General features: G+C 34.2%; 1 protein-coding gene across 1 annotated transcript in view; it reads right to left on the reverse strand.

Annotated features, from left to right (window-relative positions):
• The window catches only part of METTL25 (methyltransferase like 25), a 65,307-nt gene that overhangs the window by 16,429 nt on the left and 30,039 nt on the right, over nucleotides 1-18,839 (reverse strand). Inside the window, exons 6-8 of the mRNA XM_032207792.1 lie at nucleotides 6,283-6,377; nucleotides 3,660-3,689; nucleotides 2,449-2,522 (exon numbers count right to left, since the gene is read on the reverse strand). Of these exons, the coding sequence (XP_032063683.1) occupies nucleotides 2,449-2,522; nucleotides 3,660-3,689; nucleotides 6,283-6,377 (199 nt within the window). The remainder of the gene's footprint in view (nucleotides 1-2,448; nucleotides 2,523-3,659; nucleotides 3,690-6,282; nucleotides 6,378-18,839) is intronic.

Below are 18,839 nucleotides of genomic sequence, written 5' to 3' on the forward strand. Positions count from 1 at the left end.
GTAGCAATGTTCCTTTTCCACCTTTCACTTATAATAGCTAGCTAATACTTGAAAAACTTTTTAGACACAACTTACTTTTGAAGACAGCTAAAATGTGGGTAGTTTAGTTTCATAAAATGTTACAGTAATGTATGAAAATGTAACGAACATATAGAAATATTGACTCATAGAAGGTCACATACGTTTTTTTCCCTGCCGTGTTTAAAATATTTTGGAGAAACTACACACAGCTTTTGTTAGTCTGAATTCACCTTCTTGACTATGCTCTACTGTAACACTGCCCTCTTCCAGTTTTGTTGTGTAGGAGTTACATTTTCAGCTACAGTAGCTGTTCCTGAGTATGCACTTCAACTAGTTAAGGAGAAATAACATTAAATACAAATATCTTCTTAAGAACAAACAAATAACACTTTTAAAATGTTTTAAACATTTTCCTCTCTTTAATAATAGTAATCCTTCTTACTCCATACTTAAGCATCAGAATTAACATCCACTGAGGTTAACAGAAAGACTTTATTCAGTAGCAGTTCTAACGTTTTTTGAGTGGCAGGGATCCCCACTCACTGAGAATCAAGTCATGTTTATTTTTAAAGAAGAAATAATTTCTGTAGTCATATTTAATGTTGAGATGCATTTAAACATTTGGGCTCATGTGGTTTGAAAATCAGTTGATTATGCTGCATTGATACTGGAAGACAGGCTTCTGCCCTCCTAATTCTGCTAGAGGAGGAAAGACATTGCACCAGGTATGGCTGGGTTAACTTTCTTCATAGCAGCCCATATGGTGCTGTATTTTGGATTTGTGCCTAAAAAAGTGCTGGTAACACACTGATGTTTCATCTGCTGTCACACAGCTCTGCCCTGTGGCAGGTTGGCTTGGGTTAGGCTGGGGGGGGACCTTGCCAGGACAGTTGACCCAAATTGACTTTAAGGATATTACACAGTATGTACTGTCACACTCATCAATAAAACTGGGGGGGGGGGGTAATCTTTCCATGGTAGCTGTTGCTTGGAGACTGTCTTGCTGGGGTGGCAGACCGTGAGTGATTGCATTTGCTTTACTTTTTTGTTTGTTTGTTTGTTTGTTTGTTTGTTTTTTCCTTTCTATTTACTTTAGTTATTAAACTGTCCTCATCTCAATGGATTTTTCCCACTTTTGCTCTTCCCATTTTCTTCTCCATCCTGCTGTGGGGGTACTGAGTGAGCGGCTGGTGGGTGCTTAGTTGCTGGCCAGGGTCAGCAAATATACTACAATATATTTACTAGGTTCTTGATATATACAAGTAGTTTAAAAAAAGCAAAACAGATTAATGATAGTTCAAGGTCTTACAGTTCATTCTCTTAATTGTATTAATGTGTTTGCTAGGTGTTACTCATTCCAGAAATGGACATCTCAAAAACTACAAAACAATCTCTCAATGCTTCAGAACAATAAAGATGTTAGCTGTTCCAATGAAAATGGTGACAACTCATGTTGGTGAGCTCGAAAGTAGTCCTGCCCCACTTTTTTTTTTTTCAAAAGTATAATCCTAACTACTTCCTCCAAATTATGCTTCCTTTAACAAATGAAGAATACTATCATCTATTTCACACTTTTTTTACAACTTAGTAACAATGTTTTTATATGTTATCTTATATGTAATTGAAAAATAAATAGGTAAGTATCTCTTCTTTCAGGAGTTCGACCTTCTGAAGAGTAAGCTGCCTGGCTCCACATTTAGCATAAGTCTTGGGGGTATCTGCACTAGCATTTATTTTAAACCAGCAGCAAGTATCTGAAGTGACTTTTCTGGTTTTGCCCACCTCCTATACTGTGGTTAGCACTGTGGAACAGGCTCAGAGCTCAAAAATTAAATTAAAATTGAATATGTGCTTCTGGGTGTGCTCCAAATGTTAGTGGGCACACATACCACAGAATTAGATAAAAGTTAATCCAACTACAGCTCCAGAAGAGTTTAGTGCTGATGTCAAGACCTCAGCAGCAACTATTCAAATCCCATTTTACAAGGGTGCAGTACTTGCTAATGTAGACATAGGCAGTAAGCAGTCCTTTACAGCCATGCTAACTGTTGGTCATACAGCAGATTTTTCTCAGGATAAACAGGAATGCCTTTTTGTCTTCTGCACTATTAAAGTTGCTAGGAATTCTGAATAACAATGCAGACTGAGATTTTTTTTGACTTTTAGTGAGTTTGCTGTTTGTTCTCTCTTGAAGACATGTTTTTTTCCATGCATCTAGTACCAAGGAGGACCTTTTTAAACTATGGGTAAAGGAAAGGTAACACATTTGTGATGTGGATGAATAAATGTATCCTTCATTTTAATACCAATTGATAGTCTATAGTCTAATGAGTCTGATTCTTAAACATGACTTCTTAAGAAAAACAGAACAGAGATGGCAGAGAATTAGATCTTTGGTTTGTGGTCTGTGAATTCAGAGCTTCCTACCTTTTGGTGACACCATAAATTTCTTCTATAATAACTTGAAGAACAGCTCGATAAAACAGTGATTCTGTAGGCAGCTGCAAAATCAATAAATAAATACATACATACATTACAACAGCAAGGATTTAAAATTGGCATTGAAATTAATATCAGAGTAACAAAACCAGTATTGGCTTCCTTAACTACATATTGGCTTACATTCTTTACAATCAGTCATAACAACTTTAAGGGGACAATTCACTAATGTTCTTGCACACACTTAAATTTACATTTTTGGTCAGATTCTAATGTAACCATTAATGTGAGAAAAAAAAAAAAAAAAGAAATTCGGGCTCTGAAGTACAGTTCAAAGGTTGGCAGAGGGAAAAAGAACAGAGAAAAAATATACTGATCATGATCCAAATTCTACTATGCAAAATAAATATAACAATTTACCTAAACTGTTTTAAAGACAAAGGAATAATTCCTTAGCTGAATCATCATACACTGTAGTCTCAACCATTCAGAAAGTACTATGCTATTAAAAACAGAATACACTGAAAACTTCATATCTTTGTGTTTGCATAAAATTAGTTAATACTTGCTGATTAAAAATTCATGGCAAAATGCATCTACAGTATAGAATACTACTGGGATCAGGGGGCTTACATACAGAAAGAAGAGTACTCAGCCTTGTCTTTTAACTATCTGCACAGTTGGTGTCCACCATCCCTGATAGGATAACTTGTACAACAAGAATTCAAAGTATTCACAGAGAAAAAAAAAAAATACAGGGATTAAAAATGAGAATGATGATGTTTCTTACAGATTCAAGCTTTTGTCATAACAATTTCTATTTTTACATTAGTTGATATAACACTGGGATAGAGTGATCCAAACCAGGGATATCAGAAAGACATTTGGACTGAATTTATGTAGTTGCTGAAAGATAGTGCAAGAAGTTAGGAAGAGTATCTTAAAGACTTAAATTTTAAGCTGTGTTTTTTTTTCAGACTCTTAATTGTCAAAAGAAAACAGATTCACTAGGTACAATTGCAGCAATAAAAATGCAATTTTGTGATGACACATGCTATCTATCAGGATTTGATGTAGTGTGTGCTAGTGTTTTAGATTCCAGAAATTCAGAAGTTCAATATAAGGTCATGGACTGAGAGCATTCAAAGGGGGAAAACACATTTTATCTTAGAATGGTTAAAATAAACAATATTACTTACCATTTGTCCAACTGCAATTCGCTCCAAAGCCTTTAAAAGTGAAGGAATTAAATTGCTGATATGTTTATTCTTTATCAGAACATTTTATAAACACATTGTATAAAAGTCAGAGGATACGACATCTTAAAAGATTAACGGTGTGATATAACATGAACTTGCACACTTTAAAGTGTTAATACCTTTAGGGACTCATAATCAGCTCATTCCTGTTATTTTGGTTTATTTATAGGAGAAGTGATGATAACCAACTGAATGGAAATAGATATGAGCAAATTTTTTTCCTTTTCCTAGTATTCTAAAAGAATTTCAGAGAAATACGTAATGTGAAAGTGTTAAAAAGATTTTTTTCTGTTTTTATATTATACAATTATAATTAAATATTTTATAATGTTATAAATGCAATGTCATATATTTCTGTTTAATATTTTCTGTTTCTGCAGAAATACGAGTAATTCACTTTGCATAATCAGTATTTTAAAGTAAATATTATTTCAATGTACAATGTCTTTACTGTCACGCTCTAGTATACAGATAAATCAAACATCCTTATGTAAAGTTAAATAAAATAAAAATTTCAGAGGGATTGAAGTTTAAAATGCTGTTCATCATCTCTCACAAAAAATTCCTCAGACCTCAAATCCTGATGCTAGTGTGAGAGTACTTGATTTTTATGATCCATAGTAAAAAAGAATGGCAAATAATTAGAAGTATGGAATGTTTTTCTGCAGTTGAAAAGATACTTTGCCTGTAAAATTTTCAACTGAGTAGTAAAGACTGCACTAGAAATTAAGGTAAAAAATCAGTAAATTACCTGACACTACAATAAATTAGATAAAAAATCAAAAATGCCTCACCGCTTACATATTATCATCACCTTTAGTCCCCAGACTCCACCACAGCAAATAGAACTGCTTCTCTCTGAATCATCCATTTTTCCTTCTCCTAATTTGAGAACTGATCTTTTATTTCAAACTGTTCTTCAACTACTGTCCTAGTAGTTGCAGTTCCTCCATTCATGGATTTGCCCAAGTATCAAATCTGACTTTTGTTGTATAAACTTATACAGTGCACATCATAGAAGATGGATGTGGGCTCTAACATGTACTGGAAGGGTCCAAAACTGAGTATCTCATCCAGACCCTTTGGCCCTTGGCCCTTTAACCAATTTGAACAACACATAATAAAGAATACATGTAATAATGCTGAGTATATTAACATAGTTCAGCACATTCCGTTTCCCCAAGCTAGACCGTTGGCCCTAGGAAGAAGGTAGGTGCCCAGCTGCACTGCACTCTCTCCCTTGTACCTCCTAGAAGGCAAGGAATATCCTAGTCATGTAAAATGCATACAGGGAACTACAAACATAGTAACAGTAGAAGTATTTAGTGACATAGAAGAGCTCCTTGCCTTTTGTGAAAGTTTAAACAACAAAAACATTTTTAACTGCCAAATTTCTGTGAATTCTATGAAATCTAAAATAGATATATATGGCATGTTCAGTATGATCTCTTGGGGGTCATTTGCTTTCAAAAGTTATCCTCCTACCATTATTGAAAGACAGCCCAAACTTTCCCTTTCCAAAAGAAAGGAAATGAGAAAGGAAATAGCTGAGGAAGAAATGGTATTGCATGACATTGGCAACAAAAAGAAAAACAGGCAATTCCTTTTTAGAAAGTATTTTTGCGATAATAGTTTTACAACCATCATCTCTAAAAGTAGCACTTTTTTTTTTTTTGAACCTTGCCAAGGGTAACACATTTAAGCCTTAAGAAATATTAAATAACCATCCTCCTATACCTTCTTCTGATAATTAAATTAAATTATTATCAGTAAATTATCATGTTAGCTCAAGTTCATATAACCTTGATACGTTAGCCTATACTGAGTCTTTAGTTTACACTATTCTCTCCAACAGAAGCACAGAACTAGCACCAGAAGCTCACCAGAACCTCTTATGATTCATCTCAATACAAGAAATTAAAAATTAATAAAGTAAAGGAATACTACTCTTCTAACTGAAATAGTGGTCAAAACTTTTGATACATATCTGTTCTTTCAAATTAGACAAGAGTTCATCATCCTGTCTTGTTGAGGCTAGGTCGTTAAGAGCATTGCATCTCCTGGTGCAGTGTTAAAAAGATGTTTCCAGCCTGTTAAGCCACAAGGATTTTAGAGCTCTTATAGTTTTTGGAAGAGGCAGGTTTGTTTAGGTTTCAAACAGTCAGAACATTCAATATTATGAATCATGAAGGCGTTGGGTGAGTTACTGATTGCAATCCTTCTACAATTACCTTCTTCCCCCCTAAGTCCTTGGCCAGGAACTATTACCCCGAGGAGTTACTGTGTTTACGTTTCAGCAAAGGGTTGGCCTCTCTGTCCACTCTTAAAATACATTTCTGTCAATACTCATTTTTTCATGCCTCCAGCAAGTATAAAATATATAATGCTGGAAGGTCAATACTATTTTTTTAGATACAATTCATCATGCTTACAACATTAATGATGTTATTCTGTAGAGTCTTGGATTAAAGTCATGGCTCTAGGAATAGAAGCCAAAAACAATGAATTCTGTAACATCTGGATAAAGCTCTCAGTAGGAAAAAGAAAAGAAGGGGAACCATACCAAACATGCTGACATTCTAGCATTGCGACCACAACACCAGCCCTTGTCCTTCAAGTACTGACACATGGGAAATCCCCACACTTCCTCTGTGCAGTCTGCAAAATGGGAAAAACACAGGCACAGCTTTCATGAGCTCTTTTACTTACAGAGTAAACAGTATATTGAGCAAGATGAACAGTAGTTAACATATGGTAGCAGAATCATTTAACTGTTCTAACACAGTACCAAAATCATGTTGGTATTAAAATTATGATCTTCCCCAAAGTGTGTTTTTTTTTTTTTTTTTTTCAAGTGGCTTTTATGAAAATCCACTGAAAAGAAGTTCTAAGGGATGACAGAAGGGCTTGCAAGTACTCCTGGCACCCCACGCCTGTGCCACAAGATACAAGGCAGGCAGTTGTTCTGTGCAGCAGGACTTCAGTAACACTTCTTGTTGGCTTCTTCTTCTATCATAAACATCTTTTAAACATCACACAGAACAATGTGTATTTGTTTATTTCAGTTCTGAAGGTCTGTGCTTTGCTGTGAGACAGAATGTTTGTTCTCCAGAAATGAGCAGCTGCAAAGGCTCTTGCTGTTTCTTCAAAACACTGAGAAGCATTTGCATCACAATCTGTGCTCAGTTTGTTTCAGTACCATTAATATTTTGAATAACAACAAAACCCTTCATGTTTACCACTAATGAAAATGTGGGAAAACTAAACTACAAGTTCAGCCTAGTTGTTCAAAATATTCGTGTTTAAATGTAGACGAAATCTAAAACATTTAGAATTTTTATTAGTGTATTTGCCAGCTGATTTTTAAGAAGACAGAATAAGAATTAATACTTTCTTTAAACAACAACAGAATAACAAATTGGCCAGGATCCTGGCTTTTTAGCACAGAAAGATGACTCAGGCATATTTGGAGATAAATCATTGTAATGGGGTTAAAAAAAGGACAGCAGAAATACAACTCTTCAAATTTACCACAAGTCTGGGATACAAACACATAAGCAGAATTCATTTTGTGAAAGCTAGGCAAAGAAAAAGGGAAATAGGAAACTCCAAAGAATACAGCCCTCCTCCCTGCAGCAGCAGCTCCCAGTCTTCACTGATCTCTAGACACTAACAGTGAGCGAGAAATCTTCTGCAGGCAACCTCACACTTGGCTCTCCTTTTAGCCCTGAGGAACGTCAGATATTATGGACTGTGTACTGGTTTGAGGACCACTATTGAAGAACTGGATGTTAATGAGGGATAATTAACAGACAAAGAAAGTTCCTTTAGTCATGAAGATTAGATTTGACAAAACAGATTGCAGGTGGTTTCAGCTCTAGGACCATATAATAATTTGTAAGTGCCTCATATTCAAGGCCCATTTGGATGCCTACCTGGAACCTGCTTTGGCAGGGGGGTTGGACACGATGATCTTTCGAGGTCCCTTCCAACTCCTACAATTCTGTGATTCTGTGATTAGTTAACTTTAGGTCTAATTACTGAGTACATGGAATGAAACTCTTGGTATTTCTACTACAGGGATTATAATAAGATCTTATTAAATATATATATTTTTGGAAAGCAAACAATGACTCCCATGGTTCCTATTGCAAGGGTCACATCAATAAACTTTTCTAATACACATTACATAGAATATTTCAAATACATAAACTGCACAGACTATTTCAAAGTTAAAATGTGCAAACTGAGTTAGAAAGATGAAATCATCAATCTTTTCAAGTTATCCAATCTATTTTACACCCTCTTCTCTAGGCAAACTAATCATCCAGGCAATTAAAATCACTACCCAGTGAGCTACAATCTCAGTATTAGTGCACTGTACCCATGCATAAGTCTGAACAATTTATGACACCTTTGAAAAGATAATGAGGCAAATCACCATCTTCTTTATTAAAACTGTAAAGGGAGATAAACTAATACTCTAAGTTATATTTTTCTGTGTGTATTTCCAAAGTTGACCACATATCTACACTATTCCCTTAAGTTCTGTTTATTTTCCATATCCAATGGATTCTCAAGCACACTGCTGATTTAAAAAAAAAAAAAAAAAAGAGGTAAGATAAATATACTGCTATAAAGTTTATGTGTTTATTAGCTAGACTTTGCAAATCTGGAAATTCTTTTAATGCCTTTATTTTTGGATACACTCGATATATAGCTCATTATTTACCATCTTATGCTTCTATCTGACAACACAGCAGCTGTTCTAAACTGCATAAAACTCTAAAAACATTCAAACTACATTTTAAGTATGGGTATTCTATGGAAGATTTCACAGCAAACAGCCCAAGTGATCAACAGTGCATGAAGCAACTAATAAATCATGTCATAATTTAATACAGGGGAGCCAGCTGGACAGAATTCTCCTTCCAGGAGAGGTTAACAATATGGGAATTCTAGGCAATCAATGAGCTGAACTGAAACTATGCTGGGGTAATCCTAGAACCTATTACTTAAATAACTATGACTTTACCTCCAAGCTAACCTCCTAAAAACAGCAGGTCACATATTTAATAAAAGGAATTGCTGCAAATATTGCATCAAAAAAAAAATTTGCAAAGGAAAAAACATCTGCCATATTAGAACAAAATCTGTAAATCCTGACATAAATATGATAGAGTTAAAGCAACATCATAACCAACATGAAAAATTTTACTCTAATTCATTTTTTTTTTTTGCAACAGGATGGTTCATTGGAAATTATACAAGTAAAATCCTGACTAAGGTAGTTTGAAGATACTTGCTTTCATTTTTACTGTCACCACAAAATGGAGACATCAGCTAAAAGTAAGGAAACATACTCATCAAAATCTACGCACAGCAGGGTATAACAAAGCAGACTACACAGAAATGTACATGTATAATGCTGAATACCACAGTAAAAATTTCTATTATTTCCCTCTGAGTTCAGTAACATCCGTAGCTTCATGGAAGAGTTGTTTATATGCACACATTTAAACAAACTAATCCTGTCCATACCTTTCTTTTTTTGACGGTAAATAATACTATTCTGATAGCCATGACATCTCCCCATAAAATAATTTAACAGGAACTTCCAAATTGTCACCACTTTTTTCTGTAACATTTTTTTAAATGTCTTTCGAAAAACAAAGGAACTTTATGGAACTTAAAGCAGCAATCAGAGAATCTTTTGAAATATTTGCACAACTTAAGCAATCCCTCCAAGGATATACTGAGTCTTCTTGTAACCACAAGGATGTCTCATGACTAACCTTTCAGCAGCTGATTTCTCACACTCCTCTAACAGGCAGAAATGCAATAGGTCTTGAAGAGAAAATACTATATGGAGAAGCTGTCTTAACTTTGGTTTATGACATACTCTAAATCCTGTGGAGGAGATGATTAAACACTATGGGAAACAAATGCAAACATATCCAGATGCCAGCCAGAACTGCAAAATATTCATAGAATTTTTCACTCAACACTGTCTAGCAAAGGAGAAGACAAAGCCTCAGGTAAAACATTTCACATTCAAATAAATGCTGTCTCATATTTTATCATAAACTGAGCAAGACCAAATTTTCTATAAAGTAAATCAGATTACCTCTTTCCACTTCTGGGAACCCAATGCTACCAGTGATTTTTAATGGTGTCAGAATGAATTTCTTATTTCTTAACTCAGTCCTGGAAGTCATATGTCATTGCTTGTCCTCTATTTAGACCTTTGTGTAGCACCTTCAGTAAATTGCTGTTAAATTTTGTAGCGACATCAGCCTCCTTCCATTTTGTATAATTTTTGTAATACTGTGATAGTAATGGCATATACCATTTGCAGCACCTGTTCTATTCTGAGCTCTGTTTGTAATGTTTTTTTTTTTCCTCACTGTACTTAAGTTCCAAGTGAAAAATATGACAATACATATTGACATCTGGCATATTGAAAACATTATACTGAGTAATGAAAAAGAAATCACAGAAAAAAAAAATAATTAGATCAAACAACTTCCTTCATCTTGATTTAATTCTGTCTGGATACAGAAAAAAGAATCAGGCAAGTCTTGTTGTTTCCATCCTATTCATGGAGCCGCTAAAACTCTTAGGGGAACAGGATTTCCAAATATGGAATACCAAATGTTCTTTATTAATACATTTTTTTTTTTTCAGTAGATAAAAAAATATATGGCAGTACAAATAACATGAAAGGATTTTATAGGCTAATCCCTCTGCATATGCACAGTGCTTTTCAAGATAGACTAAGAGAATGGGACAAGTTCCTCTGCTATCTTTCATATTCGGCCTTACATAGCACTTCCTTCAACTCTAAGCAAGATACTATAATTTCTAGCATGTTAACCTTTAAAATTTACATCGCACAGCTTTATAGCAATATATAGTTTCTATGAAACGTCATAGAATCATTGAATCACTTAGGTTGGAAAAGACTCTTAGGATCATCTAAAGAAATAGGTTTAATTGTTAGTACACAAACAAGCTCAACTAGGGCTCCACAAGGTCTTGTATTTTCTTGTTTATTTTCCTTTGTTAACACCTCATGAAACCATATTTGCATTTATGCTTCTCATCTTTTCACTCTCTTACTAGAAACTGTTTCCTTGTTTCCTGCTTTATTTTCTGCTAATTTTACTGAAATTATCTATTGAAACCATTTCTTAAATTCATCCTCACAGAAACAATCCAGAACACAGATTGTCACAGAACAATGCCTATCCCAATAATTTATGGAAAAAAACAACAACAAAAACACCATGAACAACAACAAAAAAGCAAACACAACAACACAGGGCTTTGTTTCACTTTTGTGGTACTGTATAGACTGATTATAATGTCCATTCTGAAACTCTTCGTCTGGACTTTAAAACAAAGTAACGAATAAGTAATAATAAATGACAAAGTACTATAAAATAGATGATTCTAGCTTTCTTGAAACATTTTTTTTAATTCTATTTTTAAGATTTTAGGAGTTTCTAGTATATATATAACTACATCAGATGATATTTATTTTCTAGTAATCAACTTTATCAGATTGTGAATAGTATGTGGCAAAGAGAAGGCAGAATTATGCTTTTAGTACACAGGCTAAAGTCCCCACTTCACTCACTATTGTATTTTGTTTAAGAAACTATATTCTCCTTAGAAAAACAACCAATGTTTGTTTAATTTCTAAACTTTATCTTAGGCAATTTATTACTGAAATGTTGTGAAACACCAGTCTCTTAAAGTGTTTCAGCATGAGAACATAACTTCGGGAGAATAAGAGATTATTCTGTTTATTTAGTGCTGTTATGATGATTGTTTGCCCACAGACAGTGCTGTATGAAACCACTCACACAATAGTTTGTGGTGACAGATATCTTAAAATTCCCTTAAAAATCACCATTAAGACTGAAACCAGGCTCTCAACTTTACATATCATGTTTTGGCATTTACTTTAATACAGAAATGTATTAACGAATAAATAAATGTTACTATTAAAACGTTCACTTCAGAAATTTGAAATGTATTTCAAAATGGTGTATTATCACTAGTTCTTAATAATACTATTCAGTAAATTATCACTGTAGTATTATCTTGTCAGTAATGAATGCTTAAATACTTGTTTGTCTGTCACCACTTATAAATTACATTTGATACAAATGTCTACCTATCCTTTTATTTATGAACTGTGATCAGTAACAGCTCATTTAAATACTGCATGTAGCAATGTAATCAGTTAATGTAGGAGAAGTACTCTTAAAAGAACTTCAATTTCCTTTCTATATTTTATCTTTTTTTATTACATTAAAACAGTGACATCTCCTAATTGACTTCTTTTATTTTAATACTAACATCTATTTCAGCTGATGCCTTCCTGATGTCTTAATGCCCCATCTTTGTTCATCCTTACAGTCTGTCTCTCCAATTTACAAATTCAAATACAATTATGAAGTATAATTCCTCAGTCTGCACCTCTACTTCAGTGTACGATTTATGTATTTAAGACACTTAATTCCCACTGATCCATGGAGCTGCTTTTTTGAAAGTTTTTTTTTCTTTCTTCCTTTCATTTTATCAATTTCAAAGCATGTGGAACCTGGAGTTCAGATACTTAATTATTAACTTTGCTTTCACTTCAACTGCATTTTTGTACTTCACATCCAATGCACTTGAGTGCCTACCATATTCTGTGATCATGAAAGAAAAAGAAAACATAAAAGATGTACATGTATATAAAAAAAAAAAAAAAAAAAAAAAAAAAAAAGCAAGAGTATGTGAAGGCTCCATTTTGAACGACTTCTGGGCAGTTACAGAATACTCAGAAAAAAATTAAAGGAATGCCAATTGTACAGAAAAAGCAAAACTGACTGAACATCAGGCACAGCTGTCAGCGTGAGGTAATTGTACAGGGACTGCCAAGCACATTGAAAAATCTCTGTATTAATCATATACTTGTTGGCCAACAACGCTTTGGGATTCTCTCCAAAGACAGAGAAGAGTAACGTGATATGGCACCTAAAACCCGTACATGGCTGAATCCACAAGGCTGGCACTAGGATCTTCAGCTGCTGAACTCTAAGAGCTATAACTGAGAGGTAACAACCATAGGAATCATGTCCTTGCTTGGGTAGTTACTGATATATTGATTGTCAAGACAAAAACAGCTGTAATAGACAGGAATAAATCATCCCCTCTCCCTTCATTCTTTATTATTCTTTATCTCATCGTTGTTATGTTAGTATTTGAAATTGCTTGAAAATCAATGTATCCTTTAGAATCAGAGAATCATAAAGTATATTGTAAATGGTCAAATTGCATAGAATCACAGAATGGTTTAGATTGGAAGGAAACTCAAAGATCACCTTGTTCCAAACCCTCTGCCTTGGGCAGGGACACCTTCCACTAGACCAGGTTACCCAAAGCCCCATCCAGCCTGGCCTTGAACACCTCCAGGGATGGGGCATCCACAGCTTCCCTGGGCAGCAGGTTCCAGTGCCTCAACACCCTTTATCTATATAAAAAGCTGTGATCTCCTTCTGTGTTCCTTAGAGCCTTTCTACTTCCAAGGAATACCACCAGCATTCCTAGAAGTTAACATCTAAAGAAAATACAAGGTTAAGCTCATTTGACAACTGTACATGGCATTATTTTCCATTTCCCTTCTCCTGTTTATTTTTTTTTCTTTTTTAACTAATCAGATTCTTTAAAATATTCTTTAAATATTCTCTGTAGAGAAAGTGACTTTTGTTTCTGTTAATCAGAACACAATAAAATGTGGTTAATAATAGAAACATATTACTGAAAACTGAAAGTAAACCTTCAAGGAAAACGCCAAGTGAAAAACAAATAAATGGCTACTGACAATTTTGTTGGTACTGACATTTCATCAGGGGCTGAAATCGCAGGGAGGGATCCCCAGTCTTCCAGACTCTCTACCACTTGAAAGGCCTTTAATAATTTACAATCTAGACAAATGAAAGCAGCAGAGTGAGGGTGGAGATGACAAGCTTAGGCTCAGGAGCAGATCAGAGAAGAAGCCTGGTCTCCCAGGAGAAAACAGAGTTCGTTCTGGTACTATCAACAAACCCAAGAACTTCCATAAAAATTGAGGTTAGTAGGTGTGACAGGAAATTAAAACAAGTTCTTTGCTAACACTGTACTAAAATATTGCTTCTTAGAACTGTTACTTAATTCTAGGAAGTTAGCACTAGTCATATTAAAAGTCAACAACAGAAACATGAAACGCTTTTTAATGATGGGGTGCACTATAACTCCAATACAAACACCAGGGGGATAAAAAATACTTATGGCCATTGATTTGGAAATACATAGTATATAGTATATTAAATACTATGCCATCTCCACCTATATGAACATTCAAAAGAAATAGTCATTTTCCAAACAAACAAAACATTTGCTAGTAAAAACTAGCAAACATTTACTAGTAAATGGCAGTTTACTAGTAAACATTACTAGTAACATTTACTAGTAAAAACATTATATTATAGTAATCAAAATTAAAAATAAAATATTAAAAATGTTACATTTTTGCAAAGTCCTAATCGGAATTACATTAACTGGAAAGGAAAATGACTCCTAATTTTAAGTTAAATTACCTGGAAGAAAGCTCATCTTTATTGGTAAATATCATAAATACATCCATGCTCTTCAGTGCACAAATAAAATGGAATTATAGGATACAAAATCCATAAACTGCCTTAAAAATGTAGAAGCTAAAGGAAGACTACTTTATTTAAGCTCTTTATACTGTAATTAAATATTTTTTCAACTTTGTGGTGTATTAAAATATTTTCTTAAACTGGAGAACGCATTATTCTGCAGTTGCTTTAAATAAACTCCAAACAAAAGAGAGATGATTTTCAACACTGCTGAAAGCTTTTTTGTACACTAGACATGCATACTTCTTTTACTTAGAGAAAATTCCCACTGAAGCCAATTATTGCCTTTTCATACTACTGGACATCCCTCATGGCACTCAGCAGGGTGTGACACAAATTTTAAAAAGTAAAATAATATATGTCTTAAATCATACATTTGTGAAGTAAGAGGAATAATTACAATATATACATAAATACAATGTGTAACTATCCTTTTAATGTAACCAGTAACATTAACAGAATCATATTTTATACCTCCTACTTTTACTTCTCTTCATCCCAGATGTCATTAATTGGCAAATTTATGACTTATCTTAGTGGCAAAGGGTCTGTAACAAACATGAGCTATACCTAAATAACTGCAGGAGTGGACATACATGTACTGTTGTTATAATGCATTAAGAGTCTTCTATGTGACAAACCCTGGCACATCCAAGTGGGAATTAGCACTCGAAAGTCACACTGTACATTAGATTTTTCTCACTAAGGCTTTGAAATTGTAATACTCACTGAGAATACTCTGCTTAAAAGGAACCCCACCGAAATCATTCAAATACTACAGGTTGTGTAGCCGGCTTAAATGCTGCAGAATAAAGGATTAGAGTATGTACAATTGCATATTTATGTTGATATTATGCTACAACACTGTATAAAAGGCAACAAAATTGAGACTTAAAAAAAGCAATCATTGCCACTAAATTAAATAACTGCAAAAAATGTATTTCAAGATGGGACAATTTTTTCTGTATTTGAAAATGGCATTTGTTTTTAAAATAAATCTTTCTATGTTTTATTTCAATTCAAGATGCTTTCTATTTGTTCTCCCTTGTCAAATATGAAAATGTGTTTATGTGACTAGTTTTGTATAGTCTATTTGCACAATAGAAGAGATTTTATGCTGAAATAATGCAATTTTTTGTTTTAAAAAAGTAGGCAATTACTTTATATTTATTTTTCAAAAGACTATTATTACATTCCTACACGTTACTGAAATCAATGACATATCAAACATGTGTAGTTCATCATTTTCATGATATTTTGTTTCCACAGAGTTCATTTTAGAGTCCTCACTGATTGCTGGAGAAACAGGCCTTAGTTCACATACCCTAAGATCTTTGCTCTTGACAAACAAAGGCTGTCACTACATACAAACTCTATTCTTATTGAAGCCCAGGAAGAATAACACTTATTCAGAAAGCAGAAAATAGACATTGTGCCTCAACAATATTATAAATACTACTATTCAAATAGAAAAGTAGTCTTGCTTACCAAAGATTTATAGCTTTAGTAATTCTTCTGCTCTCAGTGTGATTAATCTTTTTGCACTTTATCTCTATAACAGTCATTACAAAAAGAGAAAGGTTTTCTTCTCAGCTATGTAATTGATATTATGCTCTGAATATACTGACTCCATTTCAGAGCATGAAATTGTTAGGGTAGTATTCTGACTCTCCTTGAAAGAGCACAAGCACAATCTGTGTATTGTGTTCTGCAGAGTGACAGAAGAAAAAAAAGGTTATTAACAGATAACTTTATTAGGTCAGTAGAGTAATCAGCACAGGCAAACAAAATGTTTTTCTTTCAAGGGTTATAAAAGTAAAAAGTAATTCTATATGCTCTTTCGATAATAATTTGTATAGACCTCTACTTTTCTTTATTTTTAATTTCAAATCTCTTTGACCTTTTGCAGATATTTGGGTGTATACAGACCTTCTTACAAGTAGATAGTGGTTACAGGACTACCATTTTGATAAAACTATAAAGGATTGTTCAAGGAAACAAAGTATGGAAAAAAAATGAATGCAGTTCTTAAGCCACAGTATTGCTTAAGGAACTAAATATCCATAGAAGAAGCTATGCCTGATTAAACTAATCATAACTTTGTTAAAACACACTGGAAGACAAACAACCCAACCTGTTTTAGTTCCTTCATGGCTTCCAATGATGTAGTAGTATTTCAGTCTACTTCTAAGGTTCTGAAGAAAGGAGAGGAAGAACTTGAACTGCCTTTTCCTTTTTCCTTTATGGGAAAGACTAAATCTTCCTTTGACAAAGACTTCACAGTTCCTTGAATCTGTACTTTTCCTAAAAATCCCACCACTAAATGGGATTTTCAGGGGGGGGGGGGGCAAAAAAAAAATAAATAAATAAAATCCTCCATTTCAGGATGTAGCATCACTTGTCTTCTAAACAATTTTCCAAATTCAAATCTAGGGTATGTTGCAGTAATTGCATATTATAGAAGCCCTGGCTTTTTCAATTGTAATCTCCTACTTGTAAAACACCCTTACAATTTAAATACATAGTGTTGTCATTTAATGTTCATAAAACTTAACCAGTTAATATTTTTTGAAGTTTCATATTTTCTTCAGGGTCAGTTTTGGTAGAAAATGTGGGTTTTAGTCACTAGTTAGGTCTGCCACAAATTCATGGAAAGATGCTTCATGCAGCAATATCTAAAAATGCCCTGGAAAGGAAATCAAGCTCTTTGATCCTTTGCTTGCAAGTGTTTTCTTGTGTTGCCATGGTATCAGTGATAGCTATTTTAAGACATGGGATGTGGAATATCCTTGAAAATATAGCTAGGCAACATATAAATCATATGTACTCTAATACTTCTAAAACAGTGACCAATCTTTCCATATTTCATTGGAATGGAGTAATATTATGTTTGTGTAAGGAGTCCTTTAGAAAATTCAGTTATGAAGTTTGTGTCTGCTGACTCCAACTTATTCAAAGCCTCCACAGTTTTCACAAATCTGATAAAATGCTGTACATGAATTGCAACTACCCTTTGCATTCCTTTCAGATCCCTTTATTATCACAGAATCATAGAATGGCTTGGCTTGGAAGAAACCTTAAAGACCATCTGGTTCTAACCTCCCTGCCATAGGCAGGGATGCCACCCATTCAATCAAGTTGACCAGGGCCTTGTCCAGCCTGGCCCTTGAACGGGGATGGGGCATCCACAGCTTCTCTGGGCAACCTGTTGCAGTGCCTCACCACCCTCTGAGGGAAGAATTTCCTCCTAACACCTAATCTAAATCTCCCTTCTTTTAGTTTAAAACCACTCCCCCTTGTCCTATCATTGTCTGACTGAGCAAAAAGTTGTTCCCCGTCTATTTTATAAGTCCTCTGTAAGTACTGAAAAGCTGCAATTAAGTTTCCCCGGAGCATTCTCTTCATCAGGCTGCACATCCCCAGCCTTTCTTCATTATGTGCATTATCTTCTAAAAGTTAGAGCTTAACAAATGTAGCCAAATCTTATATTTACCTAACTTGAGAGTTATAGATTCTTACTTTTCTGCAACAGATTTGTTAACTTTAACAGAATGCCTTGCAGACAAGCACTTCTTCACAATTTCAGGTAAAACTCTAGAATTCCTCTGTCTACCATTTATATTTTTCTTCCTAGACTAGTGACCCGCTTTTGGAACTCCTTACAAACCTGGAATTTATAATCTGCAGTCCTCAGGATAATTTCAGGAAAGGGTTCTGATCAGACAGCTATCACTCAAGCTACAGTTATAACTATTTATATGATTTATTTTATATTTTAAAATATGTATACACAACTACTTAGCAATAGTAATGTTTGTGTGTTCTTTTCTCAAAACAGAGGATATCAAACTGAAAAAATTTGCTGCTTTCTAGATTGGTTGTGATCTATTTCAGGGTATGGAGGATGGGAGGAAGAGAATTAGAATACAGAAACATATCCATTCTTTTTTAAGGGAAGTCAAGACTTAGAAAAATCTTAAATTTGCAGTTTCTGTCTGTTAAGTAATAATCAGAGTCCAACTGTTACACTGCCCCAGAAATGTGCTAGCTGAATATATGATAAAACAGCTCCCCTAAATCCCAAGAATAGAATCATAGAGTCATAGAATCATAGAACCATTTAGGTTGGAAAAGACCTCTAAGATCATCTCGTCCAAATGTTAACCTAGCACTACCAAGTCTGCCATTAAACTAATGTCACTAAACACTACATCTACACATTTTTTGAAGATCTCCAGGGATGGTCACTCAACTACTTCCCTGGACAGCCTGTTCCAATACTTTAAAACCTTTTCAGTGAAGAATTTTTTCCTAATATCCAACCTAAACATCCCCTGGCACAACTTAAGGTGATTTTTTAATCTTATCCCTTAGTGCTTGGGAGAAGATACTGATCCCCATCTCACTACAGCCTCTTTTAAGG

The sequence above is a fragment of the Aythya fuligula genome, chromosome 1 (genome assembly GCF_009819795.1).
Source record: "Aythya fuligula isolate bAytFul2 chromosome 1, bAytFul2.pri, whole genome shotgun sequence".
Lineage (NCBI taxonomy): Eukaryota > Metazoa > Chordata > Aves > Anseriformes > Anatidae > Aythya > Aythya fuligula.